The following is a 27209-nucleotide window of genomic DNA, read 5'->3' on the forward strand; positions in this document are numbered from 1 at the left end:
CATCATTTTTTATTTTGATATTGACTATTCTGACCTGATGCTGGCAGATTTTGCTTTCAAGTCATTCCATCTTTGGTTCATATCATCTAGTCGATGTTGAAGCATTGTAGCCTCTTCAGAATTTCCCAAAGCTTTTACCATCTTCTGCCTGTTTCCATCAATGCTTTTAAATATGTCATTATGTGCATCAATTTCTGCCTGGATGTCCTAAAGAGAAAAGAGCAAAGAGATAATGCAAATGTTAGGTATTAGCGTCAACAGTACCTTAGGGTTGCTATACAGAACTTTATTTTTTTACATTCAGCAGATGAGTTATTTTTAAGCAAAAGTTAAATTCACTTTAAATGATAATAACAAATTCAAGTGTTTCCACAATTCTTGCACTGAAAACAACAGCCTTTAAATCTTCAATATATTGATCTCCCCAGTTCTTAAAAACACAATGTATTATAATCTAAATTTCATGTACCAGTTTGTTAGATGTTGGTATTTCAGATTCATAAGAAATTTTTGAAATTTTATATAATTATTATCACCAAATCACTGAACGCTACCTAATACCCAGATTCTCTTTCCCCTTTATACACAGGCAAAAATGCCCTCAAAATATGATGTTTTACATAGATATTACATAATTTTACCTATTTTTCTCTCATTTAGACAAACTTAATAGTTTGTCCTTCCAACTTAATAGTTTATTTCTAAAATTTTAAATGAATATTTTCATTAAAACGTTTATTCCCATTAAGAAATAAAAATGGCAAAATAGTATTTCTGTTAAACAGAAAATTATTTTTCTAAGTTTCAGTATAAAGTAAATAAGAATGATTATAAATTAGTAATAAAAACTGGTTCAGACTTTGAAAAAGCATTTTCACAATCTGTAATAAAAAGCCTTAAAATTGTTGAAATTACCTATCCTAGGAAGATTTATGTATAAACACATTTACTACGCTAATTATTTTTAAAGTAAAACAGTGGAGGCTATCATAATACATTAATGGTATATAATATTAAGTTTAAAAATACAGGATACAAAACTATATATTATGATGTTAATTTAATTTTAAAAGTAGGTGTTTAAATTAGCATATGTTTTTGTACATCATTGCACACACATACATCAAAAAACTGTAAGAAACAGCAAAATAGTATAATCTCTGTACAAGAAACTTAAATGTGATTTTGGTTTTTTCTTTACACTTCTGAGTTTCCTTTTTTTTTTTTTTTTTTTTTTTTACAAAAACAGGGTTTCTTTTGGTAATTAGATAAATATAATAAATTTAAAATTTAAAATACACAGTGTAAGATCACCTGGGTGGTACAGTCAGTTAAGCGTCCAACTCTTGATTTCAGCCCAGGTCATGATCTCACAGTTTGTGGGATCGAGCCCCACAACAGGCTCTGTACTGATAGCACAGAACCTGCTTGAGATTGTCTCTCCCCACGCCCCCTGCCCCTCCCCCACTCACACGTGCATGCATTCTCTCAGAATAAATAAATAAACATTAAAAAATAAATACACAGGTCTTTATCAATTTTTAATACTCTCCACTATAAAGCTGTCAACACAATTATCTGTATTCATTTGGCAATCATCTTTTCTTCCTGAATAAAATGAAAGCAAGCTAGTTGTACCTAACTCTAGTGTGACAGCCACTCCCATCCAACGAATGAGTGGGGACTTAAAAACAGAAAAACAAGAACCTGAGGGGCCATGAAGGTGTCCAGTGAGTCTCCATGGCATTAGCTGGTAATGACTATTAAGGCAACTTACTACAGCAATTAAAAAATTATTTCAGGTCATGAATCTGAATTAGTAAAAGGAGAATAAATTCTTAAATTCCATAGTTTTATTACCTTTCTCATCTTCAGTTTTCCTTTATAGGCCTCACTCTTAAGTTTTCCAATTCCAAATGAATATGATGAAAAATTAAATAGAAATTTGTTGAATACTCAGAATGCTTTCACTAATTTAGAACTCACTCCTGATTAGCAATCCATCAAGAACCAACACTTAGAGGTCGGGATCTAAAAGATTGTTTTTTAAACATCTACAGATCTAGACTAACCAGAAGGACACGTGGAAAGGCCTTTGCACCTCAGTACTCTAATAAGCATGGTAGGAAGTTATCATTTCTACATGAAGGACAGAAATGATGTATTATAATTTCTGAGATTTGTGATGTCTAACATGACATTAATAGGGTCAGATATGAGGAGGGGGAGAGATGAACACAGAGTTTGATGGACAGCTTCTGCAAAACGTAGGGTCCAAATTTGCAAGCCTGTTGGTCTCTGGGGTTATCTTACCCTAGTGACAAAGCCAAATCAGGTTCACCTGCAAAGTGTGATCTGGGTACGCCCAGAATTGGGGCTCACTACCAAACAAAAACTCTGACATTGTTGGCTCCTGGGCATTTCACTAGCACCTCTATTCCACAGAGTGCAGAGCAGACACCAACAGGGGACCAGGGGACGGAGCCAGATACGGATTCAAGGTGCTCAGGTTGGACAACATCATGCACGTAAAATGGCAATCCCATTATAATTTCAGTTTGGAATGCTTCAAAGAGAAATTCTCGGTGAAAAAAGTAAAAGGTAAGGCAAGTTCTATTGAAAGGTTCTTTGGTGTCAACTTCTGAACCTAGTCCTTATCCTTTAGGATGTAACTGTTTTACTTTTGTGTCCTGAAATGCATTTCAAGACATCGAAAGAGATATATTAAAAGATCATGCTCTATATATGCATGATAGCCATCTTTCTCAAGAAGCCAAATGACACAGTGAGCGAGGCATCCCTTTGCTCTCTATGGCCAAAGTGAATCTGGACTCAAATTTCCTGGATCAGTTCCTAAAAACTACTGTCAGTGGACTAGACCTACACACAAATCACAAGGAAAACCACAAGGAAACTTCAAACCACTACTTCCTAAAGTAGCCTGATATATTTGCTTCCTTTCATAGCCAAGAGAAGTAGGAAGACAGAAGTGCATTAAGATCCACATACAGTTTTATTAATTCTTTTAACTTTAAATTTTTTTAAACATTTATTTATTTTTGAGAGACAGAGAGAGGCAGAGCATGAGCAGGGGAGTGGGAGAGAGAGACACACACACACACAGAATCTGAAGCAGGCTCCAGGCTCTGAGCTGTTTGTTAGCACAGAGCTAGACGAGGGGCTCGAACTTACAAACTGCAAGACCATGCCGTGAGCCAAAGTAGGACGCTCAACCGACTGAGCCACCCAGGCGCCCCAAGTTTTTTTTTTAAGTTTCACAAAAGTATTCAACAAAATCAGCAAATCTGCATACCAAGAACACAAAGCACCTTTGGCTCCTCGTATCCAACCAGGTGATGCCTTTACCAACCCAGCCACAAAGACAAATGGAGTAAAACAGAACTCCTTCACTGGCCAACGACTGCAGGTATTTTCATCAAGTCCTGGTTAAGAGCACTACCAGTCATCATATATTCATGTTGGAATGCAACTTTCAGTATGTGAAAAACCCTTCCACACCTCAGCCTCCACAAAAGTTAGGAAGAAAATCAACAACCAGAAAGCAAAGAAAATGAGCACACATTATTTTGTTTTACTGACATTTGGTGGTATATTTATCTGGCCAAATATATTAAAAGCTCCTAAAATCATAAAAATCACCTTACTATTTCTTCTGTATTCTTCGCAGTCTGTCACACAGCATTAGCCTAACTTAAAATAGACACAGCTAGGTAGACAGACAAATGTATAAATGCATGAATGAAAGCATTAAGTTCACCTTAATTGACTGGCAGATTAGCTACTATAATACCAAGGAAACTCACATAATCAACAGTTGGAAGGGAGTGCAGTAATCATTTTGTTTAATCTCTTCATTTAAAATATTTAACATGGGAACTAAAATTATTTAGAAGCTTGTACTGCAAAGCCCTGCCTATTCTTTCACTGGAAATTTAGAATTACCTGAAGTTAATGCATCATGTTCCTTCATAGATGATTGTGCAATGATGCACTGGCTTTAAAATCAAGATGCCAGCACGGGAGGCTGTTAGATCATGACCCTAATGTAGCACCAAATGCTAAAATAAATTGAAATTCCATGAAGGAGGTTTTACTCTCACTGCACAGCTGGGGGACTTGCCCTACTAATGCGTACCTCTGTCACCTACAAGCCATTCTGAACATTAAGCAGCACAAAATAGTTATTGATAATTAGTTATGGGAAGGTAATCCATGTAGAAGCACAAAGCAATGTTCTTCCAGGCATTTAACATAAGCTGGTCATGTGCACAGAGAGGCCAAAAGCAAAGTTTTCAGGCAGCTGAACTCACGTTTAAAAATAAGACAGAACAGATCTTTAAGGATTCCCTCGAAACGTACTTTCTAACAACGTTAAGCATAATGTACAAAGTTAGGAAACCAGGGGTTAGACTTAGATGACAACATAGGAAAACATCATCAAAAGCATAAGATGCACACACTGTCAGCACAGCCTTCCAGAAGATGAACAAAGTTCAGAGAGATTCACCAATTAGTTTCTTGTACGCAACACCCACTACCCAGGTCAAAATTAACCTCCTAAGTAAAGGAAAATATTTATTTAGTTGCTTATTTAATAACTGATATTTTCATACCAATTTTGCCCTTACCTGGACATTTCTCTAATTATCTAACCCACAGAGATATTATATGCCAACACTTATAACTGTATGTCACACATATTTTACTTCCTTATAATGTTCTATAATCCAGTAGTGGCTATAACCATGTCAGCAAAACAGTTTCTTTAGATTTTAATAAACAGAACTGCTTGAACCCTCTGATAGAAAACAGAGATTAAGAATATAGTGCCCCTAGAAAGTCTTCAACAACTGAGTTGGTGCTAGAATAGATTCATCCTCTTCAGACCTTGTTGACATAATTTTGGTTTATTTTCATATGGCATATTTACCTAACCCTACATGGCCACAGCAATGTTTTCTCTGAAGGAGTCCTGACCCCTTTCCTGAAGGTGAAGGAGTGAGGTCAGCAACGATCTCCCCACCATATCCCAAGTCTCAGGCTAAATCAACAAGGTTAAGCATTAGGGGAAAATAAATCCACTGTTCCTTTCAAAAACAAGACTGGAACTCAGAGACAGTTTGGGATTGATTAACAGGAACTCAGTGGGATTGTTGTTGCCACAGCTTTAGGATTTGAAATGAGGAATCATGACTTTTTTTTTAACAAGTCAGATATCACCAAGAAATAATATAACAACCAAAAAATATCATCAAATTTACATACATGATATGTAAATATGCTTTGAGGCTTTTGTGAAGCTTCTGGGATAGTAATTGAAATTAATTATTCAACTAATTATTATGATTAATTTCATTAAATTATTCAATGAATTATTTATAGACTACATTTGCTTTCAACAACAAATCTCATAGATTTTAATCACTCTATTAATAATTATGGAATCACATTTGACAGACAATAGAAAGTAGTATTGCCTGGTCTATAGCAGCATTTATAAAGAAATCAATGCCAGTAATGTTCTTATCCCATTATCTATGATTATAAATATGTTAGAACAGAGTAGGAAAAAAGCTGAATAACTTAGTGGAACAAGCCCACAATTAACTGCCCTTCCAAGAGAATTTGAACAAGTCACTTGCAACGATAAAGAATCAATAAACAATATACATTGTAAATTCAAACAGAGGAAACACTGCTATGAATCAAAATACCTTTCATAACCCAAAGGTGTCCCAAATCCTTGAATCTATACCAGGTTGTTACTGAAACATATTAAAGTCCTGGTGAATTAAAATACATTGGCCTTCCTCCTGGAGTACACAATTTTGGTTGACAATACGAACATAAGGTTCTTAGGAGCAGTTGTGAAATGTTTCATGTGGCCAAATTACTGCCCCACCTTAATTCCCCAAGTCAGATGGTATAATCAAAATTGAACAGGTTTGAAAACCTAAGATTATTGCATGTTAAATGTTTAAAACTATAATCCTGGAGCACCCAAGTCCTCACCTCCTGATCTGTCCTATGGCCCAGAAACCTCTCAATTTCTTCCCCCAAGACACATTTCCCTACATTAACTTCAAACGCATCTTTTAAGTCCCAGTTTAAATATCATTTCTCCAGAAAAGACTTCTCTGCCCCTGGAGTAGACTAGGCCTACCTGTTACTCTCATAGCTATCTCCATTTGCCGCATCACACACTGCAGTGAACACTTTCTGTGTTTAAGGTTTGATTTTCCTCCCACTAGGCCATAAGCTCAAGGAGGGCATGTCTAACCTATCCTCCACTCCATCCATGAACTCAGCCCAGTGCCTGGTACGTACCACACACTTAATAACTATTTACTAACTGTTGAACACATGACTAGACCTTGAAAGTGGAAGTTTGCTGTGTCTTCAAGAACACATTTGTTTTACAACTAAACATTGTGGTGACGCCTGGGTGGCTCAGCCGGTAAGTGCCCGACTGCAGCTCAGGTCATGATCTCAGAGTTCATGGGTTCGAGCCTCGTGTTGGGCTCTGCACTGACAGCGTGGAGCCTGCTTGAGGCTCCTCCTTCATCACTTGGTTAGATGACAAGGTCCTGCTTTCTGGCAGGCATATCCTGCCACAAGGTCATCCTCCCTTGGAAAGAAGTTCCAGTCTCCACCTCCTCTTAAGGACCACTATGGGGTACACATGGTTTCCATCGGCTGGGATCTCCTGATCCTTCGTGAGCTGTCACCTTGAGGGAACAATAGAGAATACCTCCTGCCTTCTGGATTCCCAGGGATGCTCCGCATTGCCTTTTCTGGTTCTAAGAGATTAGGAATGAGTACCAAGTGTAATCTGCCTGTCCTGCCTATGCTAGAAAATCAATCCTGGCATCACCCATTTTGGGACTAGATAACCATATTACAGAACTCAATCATGTGCCAAACACTTGTGTATGAACAGATACACAATATAAATCAAAAAACCACTGAATTTCTCTAAAATTCAAAAACATCAACCAGAATACCCCCTTTCAATCTCACAAACCAACTGCTGCCTTGAAGTTACAGGGAAGGTCTGCAGTCATTTGGAAATTTCAATTATCTGATCAGTCTACAAGTTTTCAGATTAACCATCATTGAAGGACCCACCACATCTCATCTTTGGACCCTAGGGTTCTTAAAGCCTGAAAGGGCTTCAGGAGCATAGCAAAGTTACCTTTTTCCTATGATAACCTAAACCGCAGGCTGAAGCATTTCAACTACTGACATGAGAAGCATGACATCACCACCGAGGTACATATCCTCTCAAGAAGCAGATCCCTAAAACCGAGAAGAAGACAGGACTGGGGGAATGGAGAGTAAAAGAACTATAGAAAGACTGTTATTCTTGTATCGTGTGGCTTTTGCATTACAGCAGTAGGCCTTGATCATTCCCTAAAAATGGCATCATTGCTTTCCGAGCTGGGGGAAGGTAGGTAGTTGTATTTGAGAGGTGTGAGGTAGTGGTACCTTTCCAAAACACCCGTTTTCCTGGCAACGAGTCAACACAGCACAGGCTATATATGAGACAGCTTTTGTGAAAATACACAAAGGATTTTTTTAAATACTTGACTTGGAGAAAAATATACTCACGCATGGCAACTTCCTACAAACGAAATATGGCAAAGAGATTAACTCTCACATTGGTTTTCATAAAAGCGTTTAACCCAAAAATAAACATATCCGGAGAACTTCAGATTGTGAATGGCAGCAGGATTGTTTCTTTGAATTTGCCTTTGTCTCAAAAAAAAAAAAAATCCCAAATCAAGGCTTTGATAGGAATAAGCCAGCAGACTTCTTTTACTGTCAACTCAGCTACTAAAATAAGAATAAGAACTAGGCAGATAATAAGGTTTGGGAGTTAAAAGAGGAAATATACTAATATAACCAGAACTTGTAACCTTGCCAATAAAATGGCCAGAAGGCTAAGGCAGGTTCCTAACCTCTGGAATCTGACCTAGGCTTTTTAAGACTAATGGCAGCAATTACAATACAAAAGTCCAGCCATTGCCCACAATTACTGCCTCACGGGGGAGGGGGGGGGGGGGGGGTCTAAGTAATGAATTATTCATGCAACATATGCCCTATACCTTTTTAGGAAGAAACAGAGAAATCTATACAAACCAGGCTAACAGACCTCTTTATGGTCATAAAGTTTGTCACCTGCTGTTACCAGCTGCCATAAAAAAGATATTCCCTCCCTCCTCTGCCCCTTTTAAATGGTGAGCAAGTTGACTGGGAACCATCCTTACTCTCAGGAATTTAGCTGCTTAACAACATATTAAAGCAAGAGGTCAAAGTGCGTCCTGTGTTACAATCCTTAGTGCTACAGTCGGGGTGCAGGAGACATGGGGGCAGGGGGAGCATCCAACCAGAAGAAGCTAAATTCTTCTTTCTCCACACTCTTCCCACCACACTGTTTCTATCACCAGGAGGGAAGCAATGACTGCAATTGTTCTGCAAAAGCTTCTAAATTTTTCAAATGACGTGGTTTTATGCCATTTTCCTCTGGCAATTGTAGTTTTGTAAGAAAAAGCCCATTATTCCTTTAATGACTCGATACAGTCTTGCTTATATTTGTACTCCTAAGGAACCGTAGGGTATTCGGGGTGAAAGACACTGAGCACATCTTTAACAACTGATAAATAATTGACCTAAGCACATAGTGAAATTACTTCACTTCTTTCTTTTTCTTTAAAGACTGGAAGTTGAAAGAAGATAAGTGCTTGGCATCCAAAGGCTAAGGAAGGGCAGGAGCCCATGAGCAGCACGTTGAGGTTCTCTGTTTTGTTTAACTATAAATGTAAGGTAGCTTTGGCAGGCTGGGCTCAATCCTAGAGTGTGCCAAGAACTTTCCTATGGAAAAAAGAACTGAGTACAAAATTAATGATCCAAGCGTGAAAGCCCCACAGTGCATGCAAGAGCTCCCCATATAAAACAGACACTCGAAATAAAAAAGGAAAAGTTTAAGATCGGATGGGCCCTTGTCACTGGGAGGCATCTTCTCCCAACTCTCAGAACTGAATCTTCAGAAAGCAGGCTGGGAAAGGCAGTGCTCAGCCAACTGCAAGGAGAGAAACCTGAGGGGTATGGAAAACAGAACCCATGCCTGATGAAGTCAGACTTTGGCATGAAAACCCAGTGTTGTTGCTGGTTTTCTTTTTTTCTTTCCAAAATAACTTTCAATTAAATTACCAGTCGACTTGAGTACAAAGGATCTCTTCTGATGTGGAATTCTAAAATTGACAGGCATCGTGAGAAGCTCTCCTGACCAAAGGAAAGAATTGCTAATTTGCTCTTTAGTTGGAAAAACGTGTAAAAAAGGATATGTCAAATCAAATATGCCTTAGAAATTACATTAAATAATCAAAGAGTCAACAGAATATCTGTCATCTAAATGCAGAGTTTAAGAAAAAAAAAGACAAGGAAGAAAAAAAGCACATTCATGAAGTCCCCTTTCTGCATACCTTTTCAAATTTTGTCAGCAATTCCCGTAAACTGAAGTTCAAACCAATCATCGTCCAGTAGCCCTTGAAGCCTACATCTTTCCGGCAAACTTCCTTCAGACAACAGCTTTTAACTTCTAAAATCCGTATCTTTTCTGGCTATACTTTAAAATCCTTTGTAAAATCCTTTACAAGCCTTGCCTTTGAGCTATGGTCCATAAGCAGCAGCAGCCTGTGCCGGGACATTTTAGCCACCCCACCGTGGGTCCGTCTTTTCATGGACTTCGGAGTTCGCAAGGAATAGACCTGCCTCTATAATTTCTGGTAGCTGTGTTCCACGAGGCTGGCATGGTCTCCTTTTTCTCTGGGAAGCCCAGGATTCCCTTCTGCTCACCTCACTAATGACCTGCAGCCCACAACTGTTCTCTCCTGGGCCCCAAGCTTAGAGTTTGGTCTCAATTACACACAGCAAAAAAGAAGCTATATCCTGGAAACTTGCATGAGAGAAGGCAAAAAAAAAAAAAAAAAAAAAAAAAAAAGCCAAGTATTACCAACTTCCTCCATTCAGACTGGTTTCAGAAAGAAAAAGAAAAAAAAAATCCTGGGTAAAGAGCCAGTTTTCAAAGAGCATGACTTATGTAGAGTTCAAACAGCAAGGAGTGTACTCTTGTCTGAAGAAACACCCAAAGAGGGGACAAGAGGCCACCGGCTTGCACTCTCCCAGACACCGCAGCCTGCGTTGCTATGGCAACCACCAAGCTAGTTTCAGTCCCTTTCCCTAAGTCAGGCTATGCCTAAGGGATGCTGTCAGTGCAACAGAACTAAGTTGTTTGAAAAGTTGTTCTATCTGTCCGGAGAAAAGTTCCAGCAGCAGATGGAAAGGCCCCCTTCTGCAGACTTTGCGGCAGGGGAGGGCAGCGTCCGAGGGCTTCCCCGCTCCCCTCACCGATCTGACAGCAGTGTGGTAATCCACTTCTCTTTCCAGCAGTTGTTTATTATTTTAATCAGCATCCTCCCTTCCACCACCCCTCACACAGTTTGAAGAGAAGCTCACTCCCACTTCCTGGAGGCCTCCCTTCCCCAAACTGCAGTGCAGTATCTCTCAAGTTGTCTCCGTCCAGAATAGATCGTGGGATCCATATTCCACTTTGGAACCCACCCATGAAAATAAAAGGGGGCGGGCGCAGGAAACCGACACAAACCACCAAACAAAATACGTGTGATCAGTTGTATTGTTTCTAAAAAGGTTTTAACAATAAAGTGATGGGGAAAATACTTTCAGAGGAGCGTTTATCTCACTGACACTACCAAAAGTCACTCAGGCTCTTTTCATGTGGAGAATTGGCTTATGTCTGAAATAAAACTGAAGTGAAACTACCCAAAATGGGAGTAAATAACCAGTTACTTTCAATGTTGAATTTTGAGGTTAAATTATTAGTGGCACTCACAGAAACACTTCTGCAAAGTTTTCAGTGTAATTGCTTTAAAGGAAAAGTTCCAAATGATATAGTCTCTGCACAGATATTATGGACATCATTCCAAGGCAAAAATGTGGTTTTGCTTTTGCATTACATACCTATGTAGTATGCCAATAAAAGTCTGACAGATATGTCCAGATGAAGCATATTTCTCTGGCTATGCACAGAATTTCATCATAAATATATAATGCTTTTAAAGATGACACAATCACACATGGAATAATGTTAATCTTAATATAACTAAGTTTACGTTTTGCATCAGGGCACAGAGCAAAGAAAAAAAAACCCTGAAATTGGAATATGTTATCTCCTAAAAGCCTATTTGAGTTACTTAAACATCAAAATTGTTAGCAGTCAATCATATGGAGAAAGTGATTCCATTAACAACAGAAAAAAAACATCTATCAGGGAACAATATACAATATGGTTATTCTTTTTTGGATTTGCAAACCACTTTTATTTCCATTTCATTCCCAGCTTATTTTCATATCAGTATTTCAATAGCATATGTTTTACATATGCGGATCTATACAAAATTTAACAAGCTTTTAAAATATTTTCATCATTTATTCATAAAACCAACATGTCTCCAGGGGAAAAATGGCTTTATGAGATTTCTAGCAGAATGCATTTCACCTCAAGGTGCCCAATTCAGATTTATACACACACACCATTAATTTCAGAAACAAGTGTGGTAAACTAATGATTATTCAGAAGTTTATAAGTAAAATTAATCTGAGCATTTTGTATCCAAAAAAAAAAGAAAAAAGAAAAAGAAAAGAAAAGAAAAGCATTGACATCAGCATGAAGACTAATCATCAAAATGGAGCAGAAAAACTTATACAGAAACTGACCAGGCTGACCCCGATCTGTGAGGGCTCTGAGGCCACATGCTGAGATCTTTCAGCAGCAACAAATAAACTTTTTACATAAATACAAGACAAAAGGAACCACCAGCACCACCACCACCACAAAAAATAAATAAATAAAGGAGTGAGCGAAAAAGAACAATCTTTCTCAGCTGGGCAAACTTCCAACTACCACCCAGGGTGCTGGATGCTTGTGATCAGAGACACGTGCAAACATGCAAACCCCCATGCACGTATCAGAAGAATGAATTAAATAAAAACTCTGCGGAACAACAGAAAATACCATAGTCTTTCTCTCAAGTAGAGTCTTATATTTAATGGGTTCTTACACCAGAGCAAGAATGATATGTTATTATTAGAACTCCAAATATCCTCTATCCTTAGACAAGGCTAATCTTTATGAGGGAAAAGAAGCATCATCCTGCATATTAGGGAGTTTTCCCCAAAGCATAATAGGTACCTATGTGCTAGAAGAGATGGAGCCAGGATAAAGAAAGAGGGGAAGAGTAGGTTCCCACCTGGAATTCTAAGGTGGAATTTCCATCAGTCAAGAGTCTCTGTACCAAAGACTAGCTTCCCTGATGGTCCCTACAAATGCCTGACATCCAGTCTCAGAACTAACATCCTCTGCTCACTTAAATAAGGCTCCTAAATTATAATTATAAAATCTCAAAAACTAAGATATTGATGAACTTAGCTATGATAACACCCTCTTTAGGAGAAAAAGGGGAAAAATACTCAGTGGGTCCATATGGAACCACTCAAAAGAAAAAATTGTTAATTCTTACCGAATTTTAATAATAGGGTAACTATAGTCTCATGTAAACACTGAAAGGCAACTAAAATATTTTTATTGCCATGTAATTGACATTAAAAATGTAAAATTTTAAAGACAAATTGATCATTTATGTAAAAATCCAAAAATATTCTATAAAATTCAAATAGCTAAAATGTAATATATTATTCAAAAGTACTATTCTCTTTGATAACCGAGTGACACATCAGAAGTGAGACTTGTAAAATATAAAAGTTAATTGCTTTTATAACTGTAAACACACTTTACTATGTATTTGTTTGATACCTATAAATAAAAATACTTTCTCAGTTTAAACTCTGTATACAAAATATCATCTTGGTAATACACCTTACATCTCCACAGCCATTTCTATTTTTACCAAGCACCTCTTTGATACATTGTGTCTTATAATCCTTCAATCATTAAAACAAAAAAACAGAGGCCTCCAATGAAAGCAGTACATCACCAGAAAGACTTAATAAATTGGATAATGAAATTTGAAGTAGTCGACATCTTGCCAGTCTAAACGAGTGTGCAAATAAATTGTGCACTAATCCTCAAGAGGTGGGAGGAACATAATACTGCCAATGCCTGTAACAACCAACACTGAATATGCTAAGATTCTCCCACTGAATAAGCCACGTCTCAAACTTGGACAGGCAGTTCCACGAGGAAGCAAAGGTTACAGAACCAGAGAGAAGCACAGGAAAACTCAATAGTGGAATCAATAAAATCTAAATCTAAATTACTTAATAAAAACCACATTCCATTGCCAAAGTGAAAAGAGCTACATGTATATATGATTTTGGCCAAAACGTTCAAAGGCTAGGATAATTAAGAAACTTTTTATGTTTAGAAACTGTATTTCATTTAATTTATTAAAAGATGACTGACTTATTTAGCAATTTCATCAAGGTAATAAGACATTCTTTAGGCTTCAAAGATAAGCAAAAAGAGCAGTCTAAATGCTTTGCTGAAAAGCAACTTATATCTTAGCCATATAGTAGATCTTAAAGTACCCTTCCTGCTAAACATAGAGTTCAGGTTTTTAAAAACTGTAAACTTCTATAAAGCATATTTTCTATGCAAAACCTAACATGTTTCTTTTTACATCGGTCAATATAAAGAACAAAAAGAAAAGGAAAGAAAAGAAAAAAAAAACGCTTCTTGGGAACCTCCAAAGTGAAGCATATGGAGGTCAGTAGGTGATTACAAATAAATCAGTACATCATGGCTTCATTCAAAACGAAGAGCTTCGGGCATGGATAGAAAAATGTACTTATTATAAGCCCCTTCGGACTTGGAGAAAGATCCAGATTATAACACCTTTGAAAAGAATATACACAATTCTCCTTTTCCTAACACTTCTAACTCAGGGCTTAAAATTCAAAAATAAGATAGCTTCAAGACCCTAATCATGATCTGAGATTTCAAGTCATTCATTGTCTGCTGATGCTGTCGCTCTATTAAGAGGAGTCCTCAATGCGTTACAGCTCTCTAGTTAACATCAGCCAACAACCAACTCTGTCAGCTGGGAGCCATTTAAAGTAATATACAGCCCCAAAGGGCAGAAGGTTCAATCTAAAATGGAGGCCTGAGCCCCCTGATGAAAGGCGGAACTTTCCTTTTATCCCAGAAAGTTCAGGCAATATGCTTTGTACACAAAGAATTGTTTTTAACCTTCATCTCTTCAGTAATGTCATCTATTCTGATAATTATACAGGGGGCAGTCGGGAAATAAAAATTATACTTCATAAGAAAAAGATCCAGTACTTTTCCCCCCATAACCTACAGCCAGAAGAGTCTACAAGACATTTTAAAAGGCACAAAGAGCTTTTTCTGTTTAAGAGGAGTGGATGGGTAGGATAGGGGTTGAGGAAGAGAAATGGCAGCTGATCTGCTTCCGAATTAGCCAACCAGGTGCAGGGGTCAGCCTGTAGCAACCTTCTAAATATTTAATGATTCAGAGAGCACTTTATTAGGTGACTAAAAATAATGCCAAGACAAGTTAATGTTTCAAAACCATATCCTTCCTAAAATACATGCAGCATCAGACAAGAGTGAAACCATCCCAGGCAACCACGCCTCCTAATTCCAGATGTCAATTGACAGCCTGCGGGACATGAAACTAAATCACAAAGGGCTTTGGAGAAAGTTCTTATAGGTTTTCTAAAGGCTTTTCTAATTTTCTTCAGCTATCCGGATTTAGAAAATTAAAGCCAAAAATAAAATACAGATTTTAATAATAACAATGAACATGTTAAGATAAATCAAAACTGTAGGTACTGTTTGTACTCACAAGTAAAAAACTGATACTTTTCTCAGGAGGGCATTGTTCCTATAATGTGGATATGTATTGAAGGAACCCAGAGGAAGTTCAAACTGCCCTAGCGAGACCAGCTATGCTTCTGTGTATAACACTAAGCATCAGAGAAGCCTGCAGGCCAGTCCATTCAGAGCATAGTTCTGCTTCAACTCTGGCCCATGCTCTTGCCATCTTCCTGTGTAGCATCCATTTTGGAATTCTCTGCAAAATGACACTGCAAACTTTGACTCACTCATCATGATTCACGTTCAGTAGTCTCACCAATAACCAGTCAACAGCCACTCCTATACTTACAAGTATGGCTCTTCCAAAAGACAAAGACAACCTTCCTCTTTGTTGTCCTGAATATCTTTAGTTGCATTTACTTTTGATACCTTTATCTCTCTTCCTTCATATGTTTACTCTGAACAATGAGTTTCTACACTGTCTTTTTTATTCCCCCACAAGTTTTCAATAAAGCACTGTATAGACGGCGAGCCCAGAGACAGGGAGCCCAGACAATGTATTATGCAGCTCATAATGAAATCAACAGGCAGATCACAGAATGAAGAATTCCTATGTTTGATAGAATTAAGCTTAAGCCATTACATTTCCTGGAGATTATTGGAAGCAGCAGAAGTGACTTTTAAAAATCTGCCAAATGGGGGTGGGGGATAAGTTAGCAATATTCACCAAACATTAAAATGTATATAACTTCTGAATCAGAAATTCTGCCCTTAGGAATCTAATTTGTAAACAGGCATACAGACATATGTACAGGGATGCTCAGTAAGTCCTGAGATAGCAAAAAGCTGAAAACAATCTAAATGTCCATCAGTAGACAACTGTGTAAATAAATTTTGGCAGATTTCTCACAATGTAATGCTGTGCCACAGTGGAAAAGAGGGAGATGGTTCTATGTGCTGATAATAAATAATCTCTATTGTATATGTATGTATACAGGCTATGTATGTATATGCCAAAAGGGGGGGATTGACACGGTTATGCAAAGGTATAATATATGAAATACAGAGATTTCTGGACAGACATATATTAAGATACCAATGACAGTTACCTCTGAGAGAGAGGCTGGAGATCTAAGTGCTTTTACAGTGTGTGAAAATTTTACCATAAACACATGATACTTTTTCCACCCAAGATTAAATCAATAAATAGATGGGAAATTCCCAACTAAAACACATTTGTCTTTCTGGGTGGATATGTACTATTTTTCATGGTGGCATAATTAGATTTGAAGGTAAATGCCACCACAGACCATCATTTTTGCCTTTGAAAGTTTCAGAAGTTTTGAGGGACCAGATGGTCTGACATTCTAGCAAATCAGCCCTCAATAGAAATAAGCCTTCAACAGCAGTGGGCTGGTCAATGGTAAACTTTTCTAAAGGAGAGACAAAGCCTTTTTGTTCTCGTAAGTTACTCAATAACTTGTAACTCCAGCTCACTTAAATAATAACTGTGTTTCTAAATAGGAGGTATGTAATTCAAACGGTTCTCTTTCCAAGGAAACCAGTATCTATCTCTATTATCTAATACCTGCTCTTTTATGGTATATAGTTTTTTGGAATGTTTATAAAGTCAGTTGATATGTACCCACAAAAGAATATCTAGCCTGTTTTGTTCAAGGCAACTGAAGCATCATTTCATCTTTCAAGTTGAGCTAGGGAATCCAATGGAGGGGACTGGCAGAGTGAGAGCCAGGTTTACCACTGGCTAAGGAGACGGTGCAGTACAATTAGCAATTTTGTTCATGGAGCTCAGTGACAGTAGCTAGAGAGAAAATACTATGAACCCAGCCCGGCTTCTCATGTCTGGAGAAGGTATGTTTGATGTGTTATGAAGGTTACTCTGACAAAATACTGAAGGAAATGTACCACTCCAGGTGAAAGACACTGTCGGCCATCACACAGTGAAGTCTGGCACAATCTTGTTTAGGACTAGATCAAGGTGGGGGGGGGGGGGGCGGGTATATTCTCCAGCTCTACTTTAAATTTGCCAAACCAAGGAATTTAAAGCAATTTAAATACAGAATTTGATCTGGCTGGTGTTTTATCTTTAAACTAAAAATACAGGATGATTATAATGTAACAGAGCCTTTAAAAGCACAACACAAAATCTATTTATGCTTTTAGGATGAGTACTGACATCAAAATTGTAACCTTGGGAAGCTAAACAAATACCCAAGTGATGTTGCTATTGCGCAAATATTTTAAAATATTACTTCAGATACGCCTTTATAATTAATGAGATCCATACAATAAAATCAACATCATTTTTCAATTAGACTTCTTCTTTTACCAAACTTATAACACCCATCTTGATCATCAGACTTACTGATCACTAGAAAGACTGTTGGTAATGTGCAAAAACCAAGTATACATTCACAGGTTTCAAGTCTACCATTAATTAGTAGATTCAAAACATGATGTTATTAAGGATGTTACGAAGACGACATAATGCTGTTAAATATCTTGTTGCTACAGGATATTTTTAGGGATTTCAATATTCTTGGACTCATCATACCCCCTCTCTGTGCCTACTACCAGAGATATTGGTTGCTCCTTTTTAGCTGTGGCATAATTTTTTAATTTTAGAGAGAGAGAGTGCATGAGTGGGGGGGGGGGGAGAGAGAGGGAATGATAATATGAAACTACATTGTAGCCTAAGGAGATTTGCACTTTTTGGTCTTTCTCTTTGCAATGACCTGAGCCTCCAACCCTCTCTCTCGTCTCCAGCCCTCAGGCACACACGTTCATACTTCATCTCCCTGGACACTGAAAGAGAGAGAGAGAGGGAGAGAATCTCAAGCTGGCACCATGTTCAGTGCACAGCAAGATGTGGGGCTCAATCCCATGACCCTAGCATCATGACCTGAGCCGAAATCAAGAGTTAGATGCTCAAAGGACTCAGCAACCCAGGTGGCCCTGGATGTGGCATATTTTTTTTATATGCCTCTTAACTACCTTTCAGTCAACACTATATACTCTTACAGAAATGATTATGGCTAAAATGACAAGAACTTATATCATTAGAACATAATTTTCTCATTAGAAATTATTAATTAGATCATACTATTATTATAATAGTCTGAAAAGCAATATGGGACCATTTTAATAATATGAGAAAGTAATAATGTTGCATATGAACTAGATTACTTATTTGTATTATTACATCCCAGCCCTAATATATCTTTCATGGCATATATAAGAAACAATAACACTCTTAGAGTCAAGGCACCTGGGTTGTGATTTGATCTGTAACTATCTAGCTGCTTGATCCAGAAAAAGACATTTGAACCCTTGTCTGGACTTTGATTTTTCTCTGTAAAATGATCCTCTGACACCTCAGCAAACACTCAAATACTCTTATCAACAAAGATATTCACTAGTACTATACAGTTGGCTGGTCATTAGTTTCAACAAAAATTCATTCATAGCTGGATCATTTTAATTACAGCACAATTGAGACTAATATAATTCTATGCATTACCAGGAATATTTTCACATATCCCCCCCCAAATTAATAAAAATTCTGAAAAATATATTACAATGGATTATTTTGAGAAGCATATGTATGCCCTCTTAGTATTCCTGTATATATGTCACCAAAATGTTCATAACTTAAGTGTTAGGGCACCTGAGTAGTTCAGTCAGTTGAGCATCTGACTCTTGATTTTGGCTTCGGTCATGATCCCAGGGTTGTGGGATCAAGCCCCATGTCAGGATCCATGCTCAGTGTGGAGTCTGCTTGGGATCCTCTCTCTTACTCCTCTCTCTCTCTCTCTCTCTCTCTCTCTCTCTCTCTCTCTCTCTCACCCTCTGTCCCTCTCCCCCACTCACACTCTCTCTAAAGTAAAAAAAAAAAATCATAACTTAAGTGTTAACATTGGCTATTATTAGCAACAAAAGCATAAAAACATATATATATATAAATTATAAAATAGCTCAACAATGATCACTAATTATTAAAAAAGCACTAGTAAGTAATAAAATATCCATCACATTAGTGAAGCGGTTCCTGAAATAGCAATACTTCTTCCATTTTGCTCACTGACGTATCCCCAGATGTAGCCCTATGTCCCTGACACACAGTAGACAATCAAAGAGTAGTTGTTGGATTCCTGAATCAATACCATATGATCTCTACATAAACTCGTAAAATGTTGAAACTTCACACAATATGGAATCACCAATACACTTCAGTGATAACTGTTTAAGTATCAAAATGTCTTAATATTGTTTGATACCCTCTTCCTACAGTTCTCTCACTCACCTCCCAACAGAAGTGATTCGAGCCACCCCTCCTGATGCTCCCTCTCCTCAATTCTCTCCTGTTTCCAATTAGCATGACAAACCAAACTAAATTCTCTTTAAAACCTACTGTAATCACAAGGTCACTTATTTTGTCTCATTTTCCACTGCTTCAGCTATAAACTAGTACAACAACAGCTGATTTCAAATGTAAATTAGCTATGACTTTTTAGAACATTTATACAATACCTGTCAAACTGTGTTTGGTCCACTGAAAGCATGCAATAATAATAAATAAAAAGTTCATTCCCTGCTTACAGCCTTAAAATCCCAAAGTTCTTGATAACTACCATATCAGCCTACTACCTTTCTTTTCTTTTTTTTTTTTTAACATTTATTTTTGAGAGAGAGAGAGAGGGAGAGACAGAGTGCAAGCGGGGTAGGGTCAGAGAGACATAGAGAGAGGGAGGCACAGAATCCGAAGCAGGCTCCAGGCTCCGAGCTGTCAGCACAGGGCCCGATGTGGGGCTTGAACTCACGAACTGTGAGATCATGACCTGAGCCAAAGTCAGACGCCCAACTGACTGAGCCACCCAGGTGCCCCCCTACTACCTTTCTTTAATGTTCCCCACATCCCAAGCCAAAACTATCTAAACTGTAATATAGTACTGTCTAATAGAACTTTCTGTGATGAGGGAAATGTTCTCTATCTTTGATGCCCAATAAAGTAGCATGGCTATTGAGTACTTGAAATGTGGCTGATGTGACTAAGGAACTAAATTTTGATTTTGTTTCATTTTAACTAATTTTCATTTAAATGTAGACAGTCACATATGGCTAGTGGCCTTGCTATACAATCCACGCATGGTTTCTTCACAATATTCTCAAGAATATGCTTTTCTAACTTTCTCCAATATACACTCTACTTTTTCTCCACTAATAGGATTCTCTTCTCTTAAACAATAGCCTCCCTTTTTCTACTCATTGAAATTTTATCCATCCATCGAGGTCTAATTCAATTTCTACCTTCTACTCAAAGACTTGTACCATAGCTTTAATTGAACAATTTCCTATCCAATATTGTTCATCTTTATCATGCTGTACTGTTATCCTGTACTTTTCTTACATATTGCCTTGCTTTGCTTCCAGGTTGTTTTGTCAATTTGTTTTATCTTCCCTCTAACCCCAATAAGGTATAAGTTCTTTGCTAGAAAGAGAAAACAAGTTAAATTTATTTATCCCTCAAATAACGTATAGAATGCTAAACATACAATCATTGTTCAACAGTTTGTAATTAACAGGAATAAAACAATTAGAATGAATTTAAATTTTTACATTCTTATTGTGATTTTACAACTGAAGAGAAAGCCATGATCTTGGCAGACACATAGATTTACAAAGTTACCAAAGTAGTTAATCTAATTCAATTTTCAAGTAAAAAATTCTAGGGGTTATTTTAATCTTTCCATTTTCTGAAAGGATCCCAAGTTACTCTAAAGATTTTTGCACTTTTCATACTCATAAATTTCTCCACAGAGAGGTTTCAGTCCTTCTTTTGTAAACCACTCAAGCTTAACTTCTTGACAAAAAGTTAATGTGACTGTATTTTTTAAAAGTCATACTTTAAATTTTAAGAGAGTGCTGCCCTCTTGTGAAATGAGGTAGAAGGTTTATCTTTTCATGGACAGTTGAGTAAATTTTGCAAAGGTATTAAAGGTTAAATTTTAACATCGAAACAAAAGAGTGTATCTCAAAGTTGTATCAATTTCCCGAGGTCTCTCCCTTCTCGTCTTGGTTAATTTTCCACCCAAATGAGGGATGGAACATCAGGTTGAACTGCTCGCAAGTGTACTATAACTAAAAAATAATGAATGACTGGAATATCTTCACTGTAACAGGAATGAAAGAGTGCAGTTTGTAAATATTGTGTTACTGAGGAGGCAGTGGAAGAGCCAGTGACAGAGAAGATGAGTCAATGACAACATGGAAGGTTCTGAGTCAACTCGTTAACCCTGGGCAAGAGTTTAATCTGTCTTCAATTTACTTATTTACATATAAAGTATTTTAATAATACTGCAAACTGTATAGATCTGTGTTGAGATTAAGTGAAATAGTAGAGGTAAAATAATTAGCACAGTCCTTGTCATATGATAAATGCTTATTAAAGACTGTTGAACCAACAGTAATAATATTACCAAAAAATTACATTCATAACAGGCATTTAAACAATAAAGCCTCTCAGAGAGTCTAACAATTGCAATATATGCCATCTTTTATTTGGCCAGTTATGGTATGGCTCAAGTACTAGGTGCCAAAAAAAGACATAAACGTATTACTCCAAAGGAGCTCACATTCTGAGCTATCCATGAAATACCTGGAAAACCATTCCCTAATTTCATGAAGAAAAGTATGAGTAGGTTCACAAATTCACAGAAATGATGGCTCTAAAACCTACGGGCTTTAAGGATCCAGTTAAACACGTCAGTCTACTTGAATGACACATAATAGATCATCTCAATTCTAAAGTACCAAGAACTAGAAGAGGAGAAAGAAAAATTGCTGTCAATTCCATAGGGTTTCCTTTTTTCTATAGAATGGGCTTCTTAGAATGAGATTTTGCTTCCTCTCCTATCCTCTCCTCTGGGCCTGGGATAGAAAGATTGTAAGAGGTTAGCTGGACAGAGTATAGTAAGAGTAGACTAAACCATCTTGACTCTTTCTCCAACATTAGCAAACATGAATAACTCACAAACCAGTTTTCATTTACCCACCACATTGGGACACACATGAAAATAGTTACCATTTACATAGCAATACTAGGAACAGGTGTGCCCATAAAAGAACACGTTTAAAATTTAGAGCATTCTTTGATTTGATGGTCAGCACTCTAAGGGAGCTGTATATTTAAAGTAATCTTCAGGAAATTCTTTTGTAATGTAGATCTTTTGTCAAATTAAAAGCCATCCCCTGATATATCTGTGTTAGCAGTTTGAATTTTTATGCATGAGAGGTTTTCTTAACTTGGGAAAACATTCCATTTCTTGATTGGTATTAGAATAGAGAATAAAGGAGTGTCTGGATAATGAGGTGAAAAAGTGCCTTAAGGAAGAGTATGGGTCTAATATTTACTAATATAATACATTTTTGGTACAGCTTCCTTAAAAAAATCCCTTTTTAAAACAGCCTATAAAAAATAAAGAAATGACAATTATTCTGTTCTATTATTCTAATTAGTTGCGTCTCTGTTCAAATAGCATTCAGCCACAGAGGAACCTTGTAACATTTTGGTGAGCTAATTGAGAAAATCTCCAATTAAATGTTAAGGAAAGAACATTAACATGCACATGATTTATAACATTTTAAGTTAAATAATGCTTTGATTGTTTATAAGGCTGGACTTTCAGCAAAGGAAATGGTGATTCATCATATACCTAAGGGATAATGCTTCTAAGAAGCAAATAAAGGTTAAAAAGGCAGGGAAATATATGCATCAATAACTTTTCAAACCGAATAGAATTACATGACATTGTAACCAACTAATTTTCTTAATCTCGTAGAAAGGGGAGAAGTTTGACAAAGTGAACTATCAAGTAGGTCCAGGAAAATAGAAGTCAACCTAAGTCTTGTTCCCATTTACTTAATCAGGTAATACAGAATCTGTTCAGTGACCCATATCAGAGATCAACAAGAAAAGGTTTTCAAGTTCAAAGAATAAGAGAAATGTGGCCCTGCAGTGTGTGCTAAATAATAAGTTTTCAATAAAGGTGTGCTGATTCAATGTGATGGGCCATTGAACACCATTTTGACATAAATTTTTTTAAAGAGGTGCTTCCTCCCGGCACCCCTCACTAGCAGTAAGTGCTACTCTGCTATCTCCCACTTTCTGCCAGTCAGAACCATGCTCTGAGTACCTCTAAACACTCACATCGCCAACACAGCTTTCAACCTTTTTTTCCCCCCCTGCTACTGTTAAGCCGCCACAACCCCTCTGTTCTGCACAGATTTCTTGATCTCCAACATTAAGGCTGCTTTCTCTGGATCATTTTATCTTTTTCAGATGCTTCTATCTTTCCTCTAACCCTTAAGATTCTATCTCCCATTATAAATCAAAGAGCTAAGGCCATATTAACTTGTTGACTTGAACCAAACTACCTTGTTCATATTGCAAAGCACCATTCTACTACAGGGATCAGATTTCCATCATGTATCTCAATTCTTGGGTTTTCTCTGTTCTTTTCAAATTGAACTAGCAGCAACACCCAAAGACAAATACAAAAGTTGTCTCTGGAGCCATTAAACTTAAATACATGTTCACAACAAAATACTTTATAACTAAACAGTATCTAAGTTCTAGGACTATTTTTAAAAGGGTAAACTACAATTCTATTACACTAAAAAATACAAAAGTATGCATAGTAATTAGGATAGGCAAAAATAATTCTTTGAACTATAGTATTCTCAAGAAAAAAATTACATGAGAAGAATTCAACTTAATAACTGGCACGGACATATTTCCAGGCCTTTAGAGAATTCTATGCCAACTAGATTCAAATTCATTAGCACTATATACTGAAATAAAGATCAAGTTAGTTTCTCCGATAAACTAAGAATTATGAAATGATAGTTATAATTACTTTTTTAAATAAGACACTACGGAAAAGATAAAACTAAAAAAACTGCTGGGGAAAAAATATAAATTAGGCCTCTAAAATTATAAATGTATGACGAATGTGTAACCAAACACATACTTAAACATATACCTAGCTATCGTAATTTTCTATTCATTTCTAAAGCCTCTCGGATTATTATTAGAATATTAACAATTTGTAAAACTAAATAATATCCCATGTTATAAAATATTTTCTTAGATTCTCAATCACTGAGATGAGAGATCATTAATTTTGAATACTCTGGTATTTTATACCTAAAGCCTAATTCAGTTTAGAGCCTGATTATACCTCTATGAAACTCTGTATTTTGGATCTTTGGATCCAAAATGACCTATAAATACCAGCCATTTCAACCAGTCAAAGTTTTTCAATACTAATTTTAGAGCTCATTTAAAATGGCATAAAAGGATGATAAAGGTAATTTGTATATATTGGGACTCACCAAATGGAGGCCACCCCAGTGGCCCAGCCCATATCACAAAACTAAGCCAACGTCAGCCTGCACTTAATGGGAAACTCCCCACTGTCAAGGACACCGAGCGCACAGCCTTCACCATCCTCCAACTCAGCTCCAGCTGGCTTGCCTTACCCTAGAAAATAGGACCTTCCAGCCCTATAAGGAAATCTCCCCACCTCCCAGCCCATCACCCTATTTCTACCTTGCCTCTTCTAATGCTCCAGAAAACCCACTCTTTCCCTAAATCCCTCCAGAACAGTGCACTCACTGTTTGTGAGGCACTGCATTGCCCCAGTCCATGGACTGTATTCCCTTGAACAAAGGACGTCAAATTCTTTACTAAATTGTTTGTTTTTGTCATTTAACAAGGATGAAGATTAGGAAAACTTAATAACCATGGAGTTTTGCACATAGTTCTGTAGGGTTTTGCTTTTCCTACCCATGTGTCAATTTGCTTGAGCAACTGTGCAACCATGCCTTTATATATATCTCTCCTTTGCAAATGTAAAAGTAAATTAAAGACATATGTGACACGGTATTATGAAGAAAAATTCCCCACTGATCTTGCCCTTTTTAGGAAGATGATGAAAATAATTAAATAAACAATAAATATGGCAAGCCGTAGATACCATGGACTCAACTACACATGTAAAACATAATTTTAGCAAGTGTGGAGTGCATGTATATAGAAGTATACAATAGGATTTTTGAGCCACAACACAGAACCACTTTAGCCAAATGAACACAAATTTTTAACAAAACCCAATTGTTTACAAAATAAACAAAAATTTGCATATTTACATAAAAACTATCCAATCCAACCTACTCCCTCACTAGACAAAGTTAAACTCATTTCCTTCCTATTTTACGAACATGCAATATTCTGAAGCTTAACCTAGACTTTGGGTATTTGTAGTTCCCTTGAAATACATTATTTTCTTGTCCCCTCTGATAAAACAAAAATTTAAACTTCCACCTTTTTTTTAATGTTTATTTATTTGGGGGGGGGGGGCGTGCACACAGCCAGGGAGGGGCAAAGAGAGGGGGACAGAAGATCTGAAGCAGGCTGCATTAAAGGCAGTGAGCCCAATGTGGGGCTCACACTCCAGAACCATGAGATGTGACCTGAGCTGAAGTCAGACATTCAACTGACTGAGCCACCCAGGTGCTCCTTAAACTTCCTTTAAATCTTCAACTCTTGTTCTTCATTGAGATCTGCTCTAACTCTAAACTGGTGATCACTCATGTACTTTATGTTCTAGACCCCGTCAATCTCTGATGGAGACAAAAGCCCTTGATGACACAGTACCTTTAACTTTGCCTCATACTTCTATCCCAAGCATCAATAAATTTTCAGGACAATCCACTATTATTTTCCCTAAAACTATATATGATGATGTTGAATGAAAGGGGGCATGAAACAGAGTGCTGTGGGTTCTGATAGACTCCATGAGAAAAATAAAAGTTTGTCTGTATCAACCAAGGAGCAAGGAAAGTATTAAATCAGGTTCAGGGTCAAAATTTTCCAGATTACGTAACATCTATTCAAGAAGCATATCCCATAATACATAGCACATAATCTACATAAGTATAATCTACTCAGGGAAATCCATATAATAAAGTCATGCCAATATTTATTCCCCTAATTCTAATACTCAGAATGAAGCAACTGGCCTGTGGGAAAAACATCTTCTTGTTCCTGGGCTGAGCAAATTGTATCACTGTTGTTGCCTTTTTTTTTTGTTTTTAATTCCAAAACAAAGAACGCATTTCCAGTTAAAAAGAAAATACGGAGTTATAGGGTCTCTTGACAGGATGGAGGAGGTAAGTAAATTTGTGACATGTTATCTCTAAACTGACCTTGTGTCACTGGTGCATAAAATGCTCGGAATTGAGCAGTAAGTAGTGTGGCTTATCTGAGAGGGAGGAAAGCAAACACAGAACCCAGAAATTAAGGAACTTCCCTCCCCAGTCCCTCAAAGTACATCAATTTTGTCTCTTGGGATTAGGGTTAAAACAACAAAAGATTGTCCCCAAACAAGAAATTGATTACAGTGTCAAGGATGTCAGATTAGCAGGTAGTTACAGAGAAATGACTGGAAAGAAGACCTAAATATGACAAGGGCAAATAAAAAAAGAAACTGCAGATTTTACACAATGTATGCAACCTCTGTGGATAATACTAGAAATTAAATCCACACCTGTAAAATTACCTGGCTCATACTATAGGGTATTTGTACAAGTAGTGTAAGTTAAAAAAAAATTAGCCATAATAATTTAAAAAAAAAGTTCAGACCATGCTTTTGCAGCTTTGTAACAGAGTCAAAACTGGCTAATGCACACATAGTAATTAAGAAAATTACATCATCTTTTCAAAAAGGGACCTACACTCTCTGCCTTGTTTGAGATCTCATTAACTTGAAATAAGTTCCAGTCAAAGACAAACAGGTTTTACATACCATACTAGATTTTAATTATAGCTAAATATACTCGCTAATTTTATATTCATGTAAACACCTGCATTGCCTGTGTCAAGATTCCCGAGCAGTAAAGATTTCGGCGAACCTAAAGCATAAAATCAACCAATCACAAATTAATTACCTTATTCATGGAAATATTATTCAAATCTTCAGGATGTTTTCTTTAATAACTGAGTTGTGCTCAGCTGAGTTGATTAAAAGCATAAGACAAACTCACACTCTAAAATTAGCATTTTGTTATATCACTTAATATAAGCATGGTATCCAAAGTCTATAATTATCTTAGGGCCAAGGAATAATTTCAATAATGGGTTATTACCATTGGTGAGAATGAGTTAGGATCACTAAGATACTAACATTTAAGTGCAAAGCTTTTATTTCTTCCTCAGTCCCAGAAAAAA

The 27209-nt window shown here is 37.0% G+C and overlaps 1 protein-coding gene across 13 annotated transcripts in view; it reads right to left on the reverse strand.

Moving 5' to 3' along the window:
• UTRN (utrophin) overlaps positions 1–27209 on the reverse strand; it is a 511459-nt gene that overhangs the window by 152884 nt on the left and 331366 nt on the right. For 11 of the 13 annotated variants that reach the window (XM_053222143.1, XM_053222139.1, XM_053222141.1 and 8 more), the window contains one exon: positions 35–207. In XM_053222143.1, coding sequence (XP_053078118.1) covers positions 35–207 — 173 coding nt within the window. Of the gene's footprint in view, positions 1–34; positions 208–9506; positions 9940–27209 lie in introns of those variants that run through there. The other 2 variants (XM_027056708.2, XM_027056707.2) reach the window with 2 other exon arrangements.

This window comes from Acinonyx jubatus, chromosome B2 (assembly GCF_027475565.1).
Source record: "Acinonyx jubatus isolate Ajub_Pintada_27869175 chromosome B2, VMU_Ajub_asm_v1.0, whole genome shotgun sequence".
Classification (NCBI taxonomy): domain Eukaryota; kingdom Metazoa; phylum Chordata; class Mammalia; order Carnivora; family Felidae; genus Acinonyx; species Acinonyx jubatus.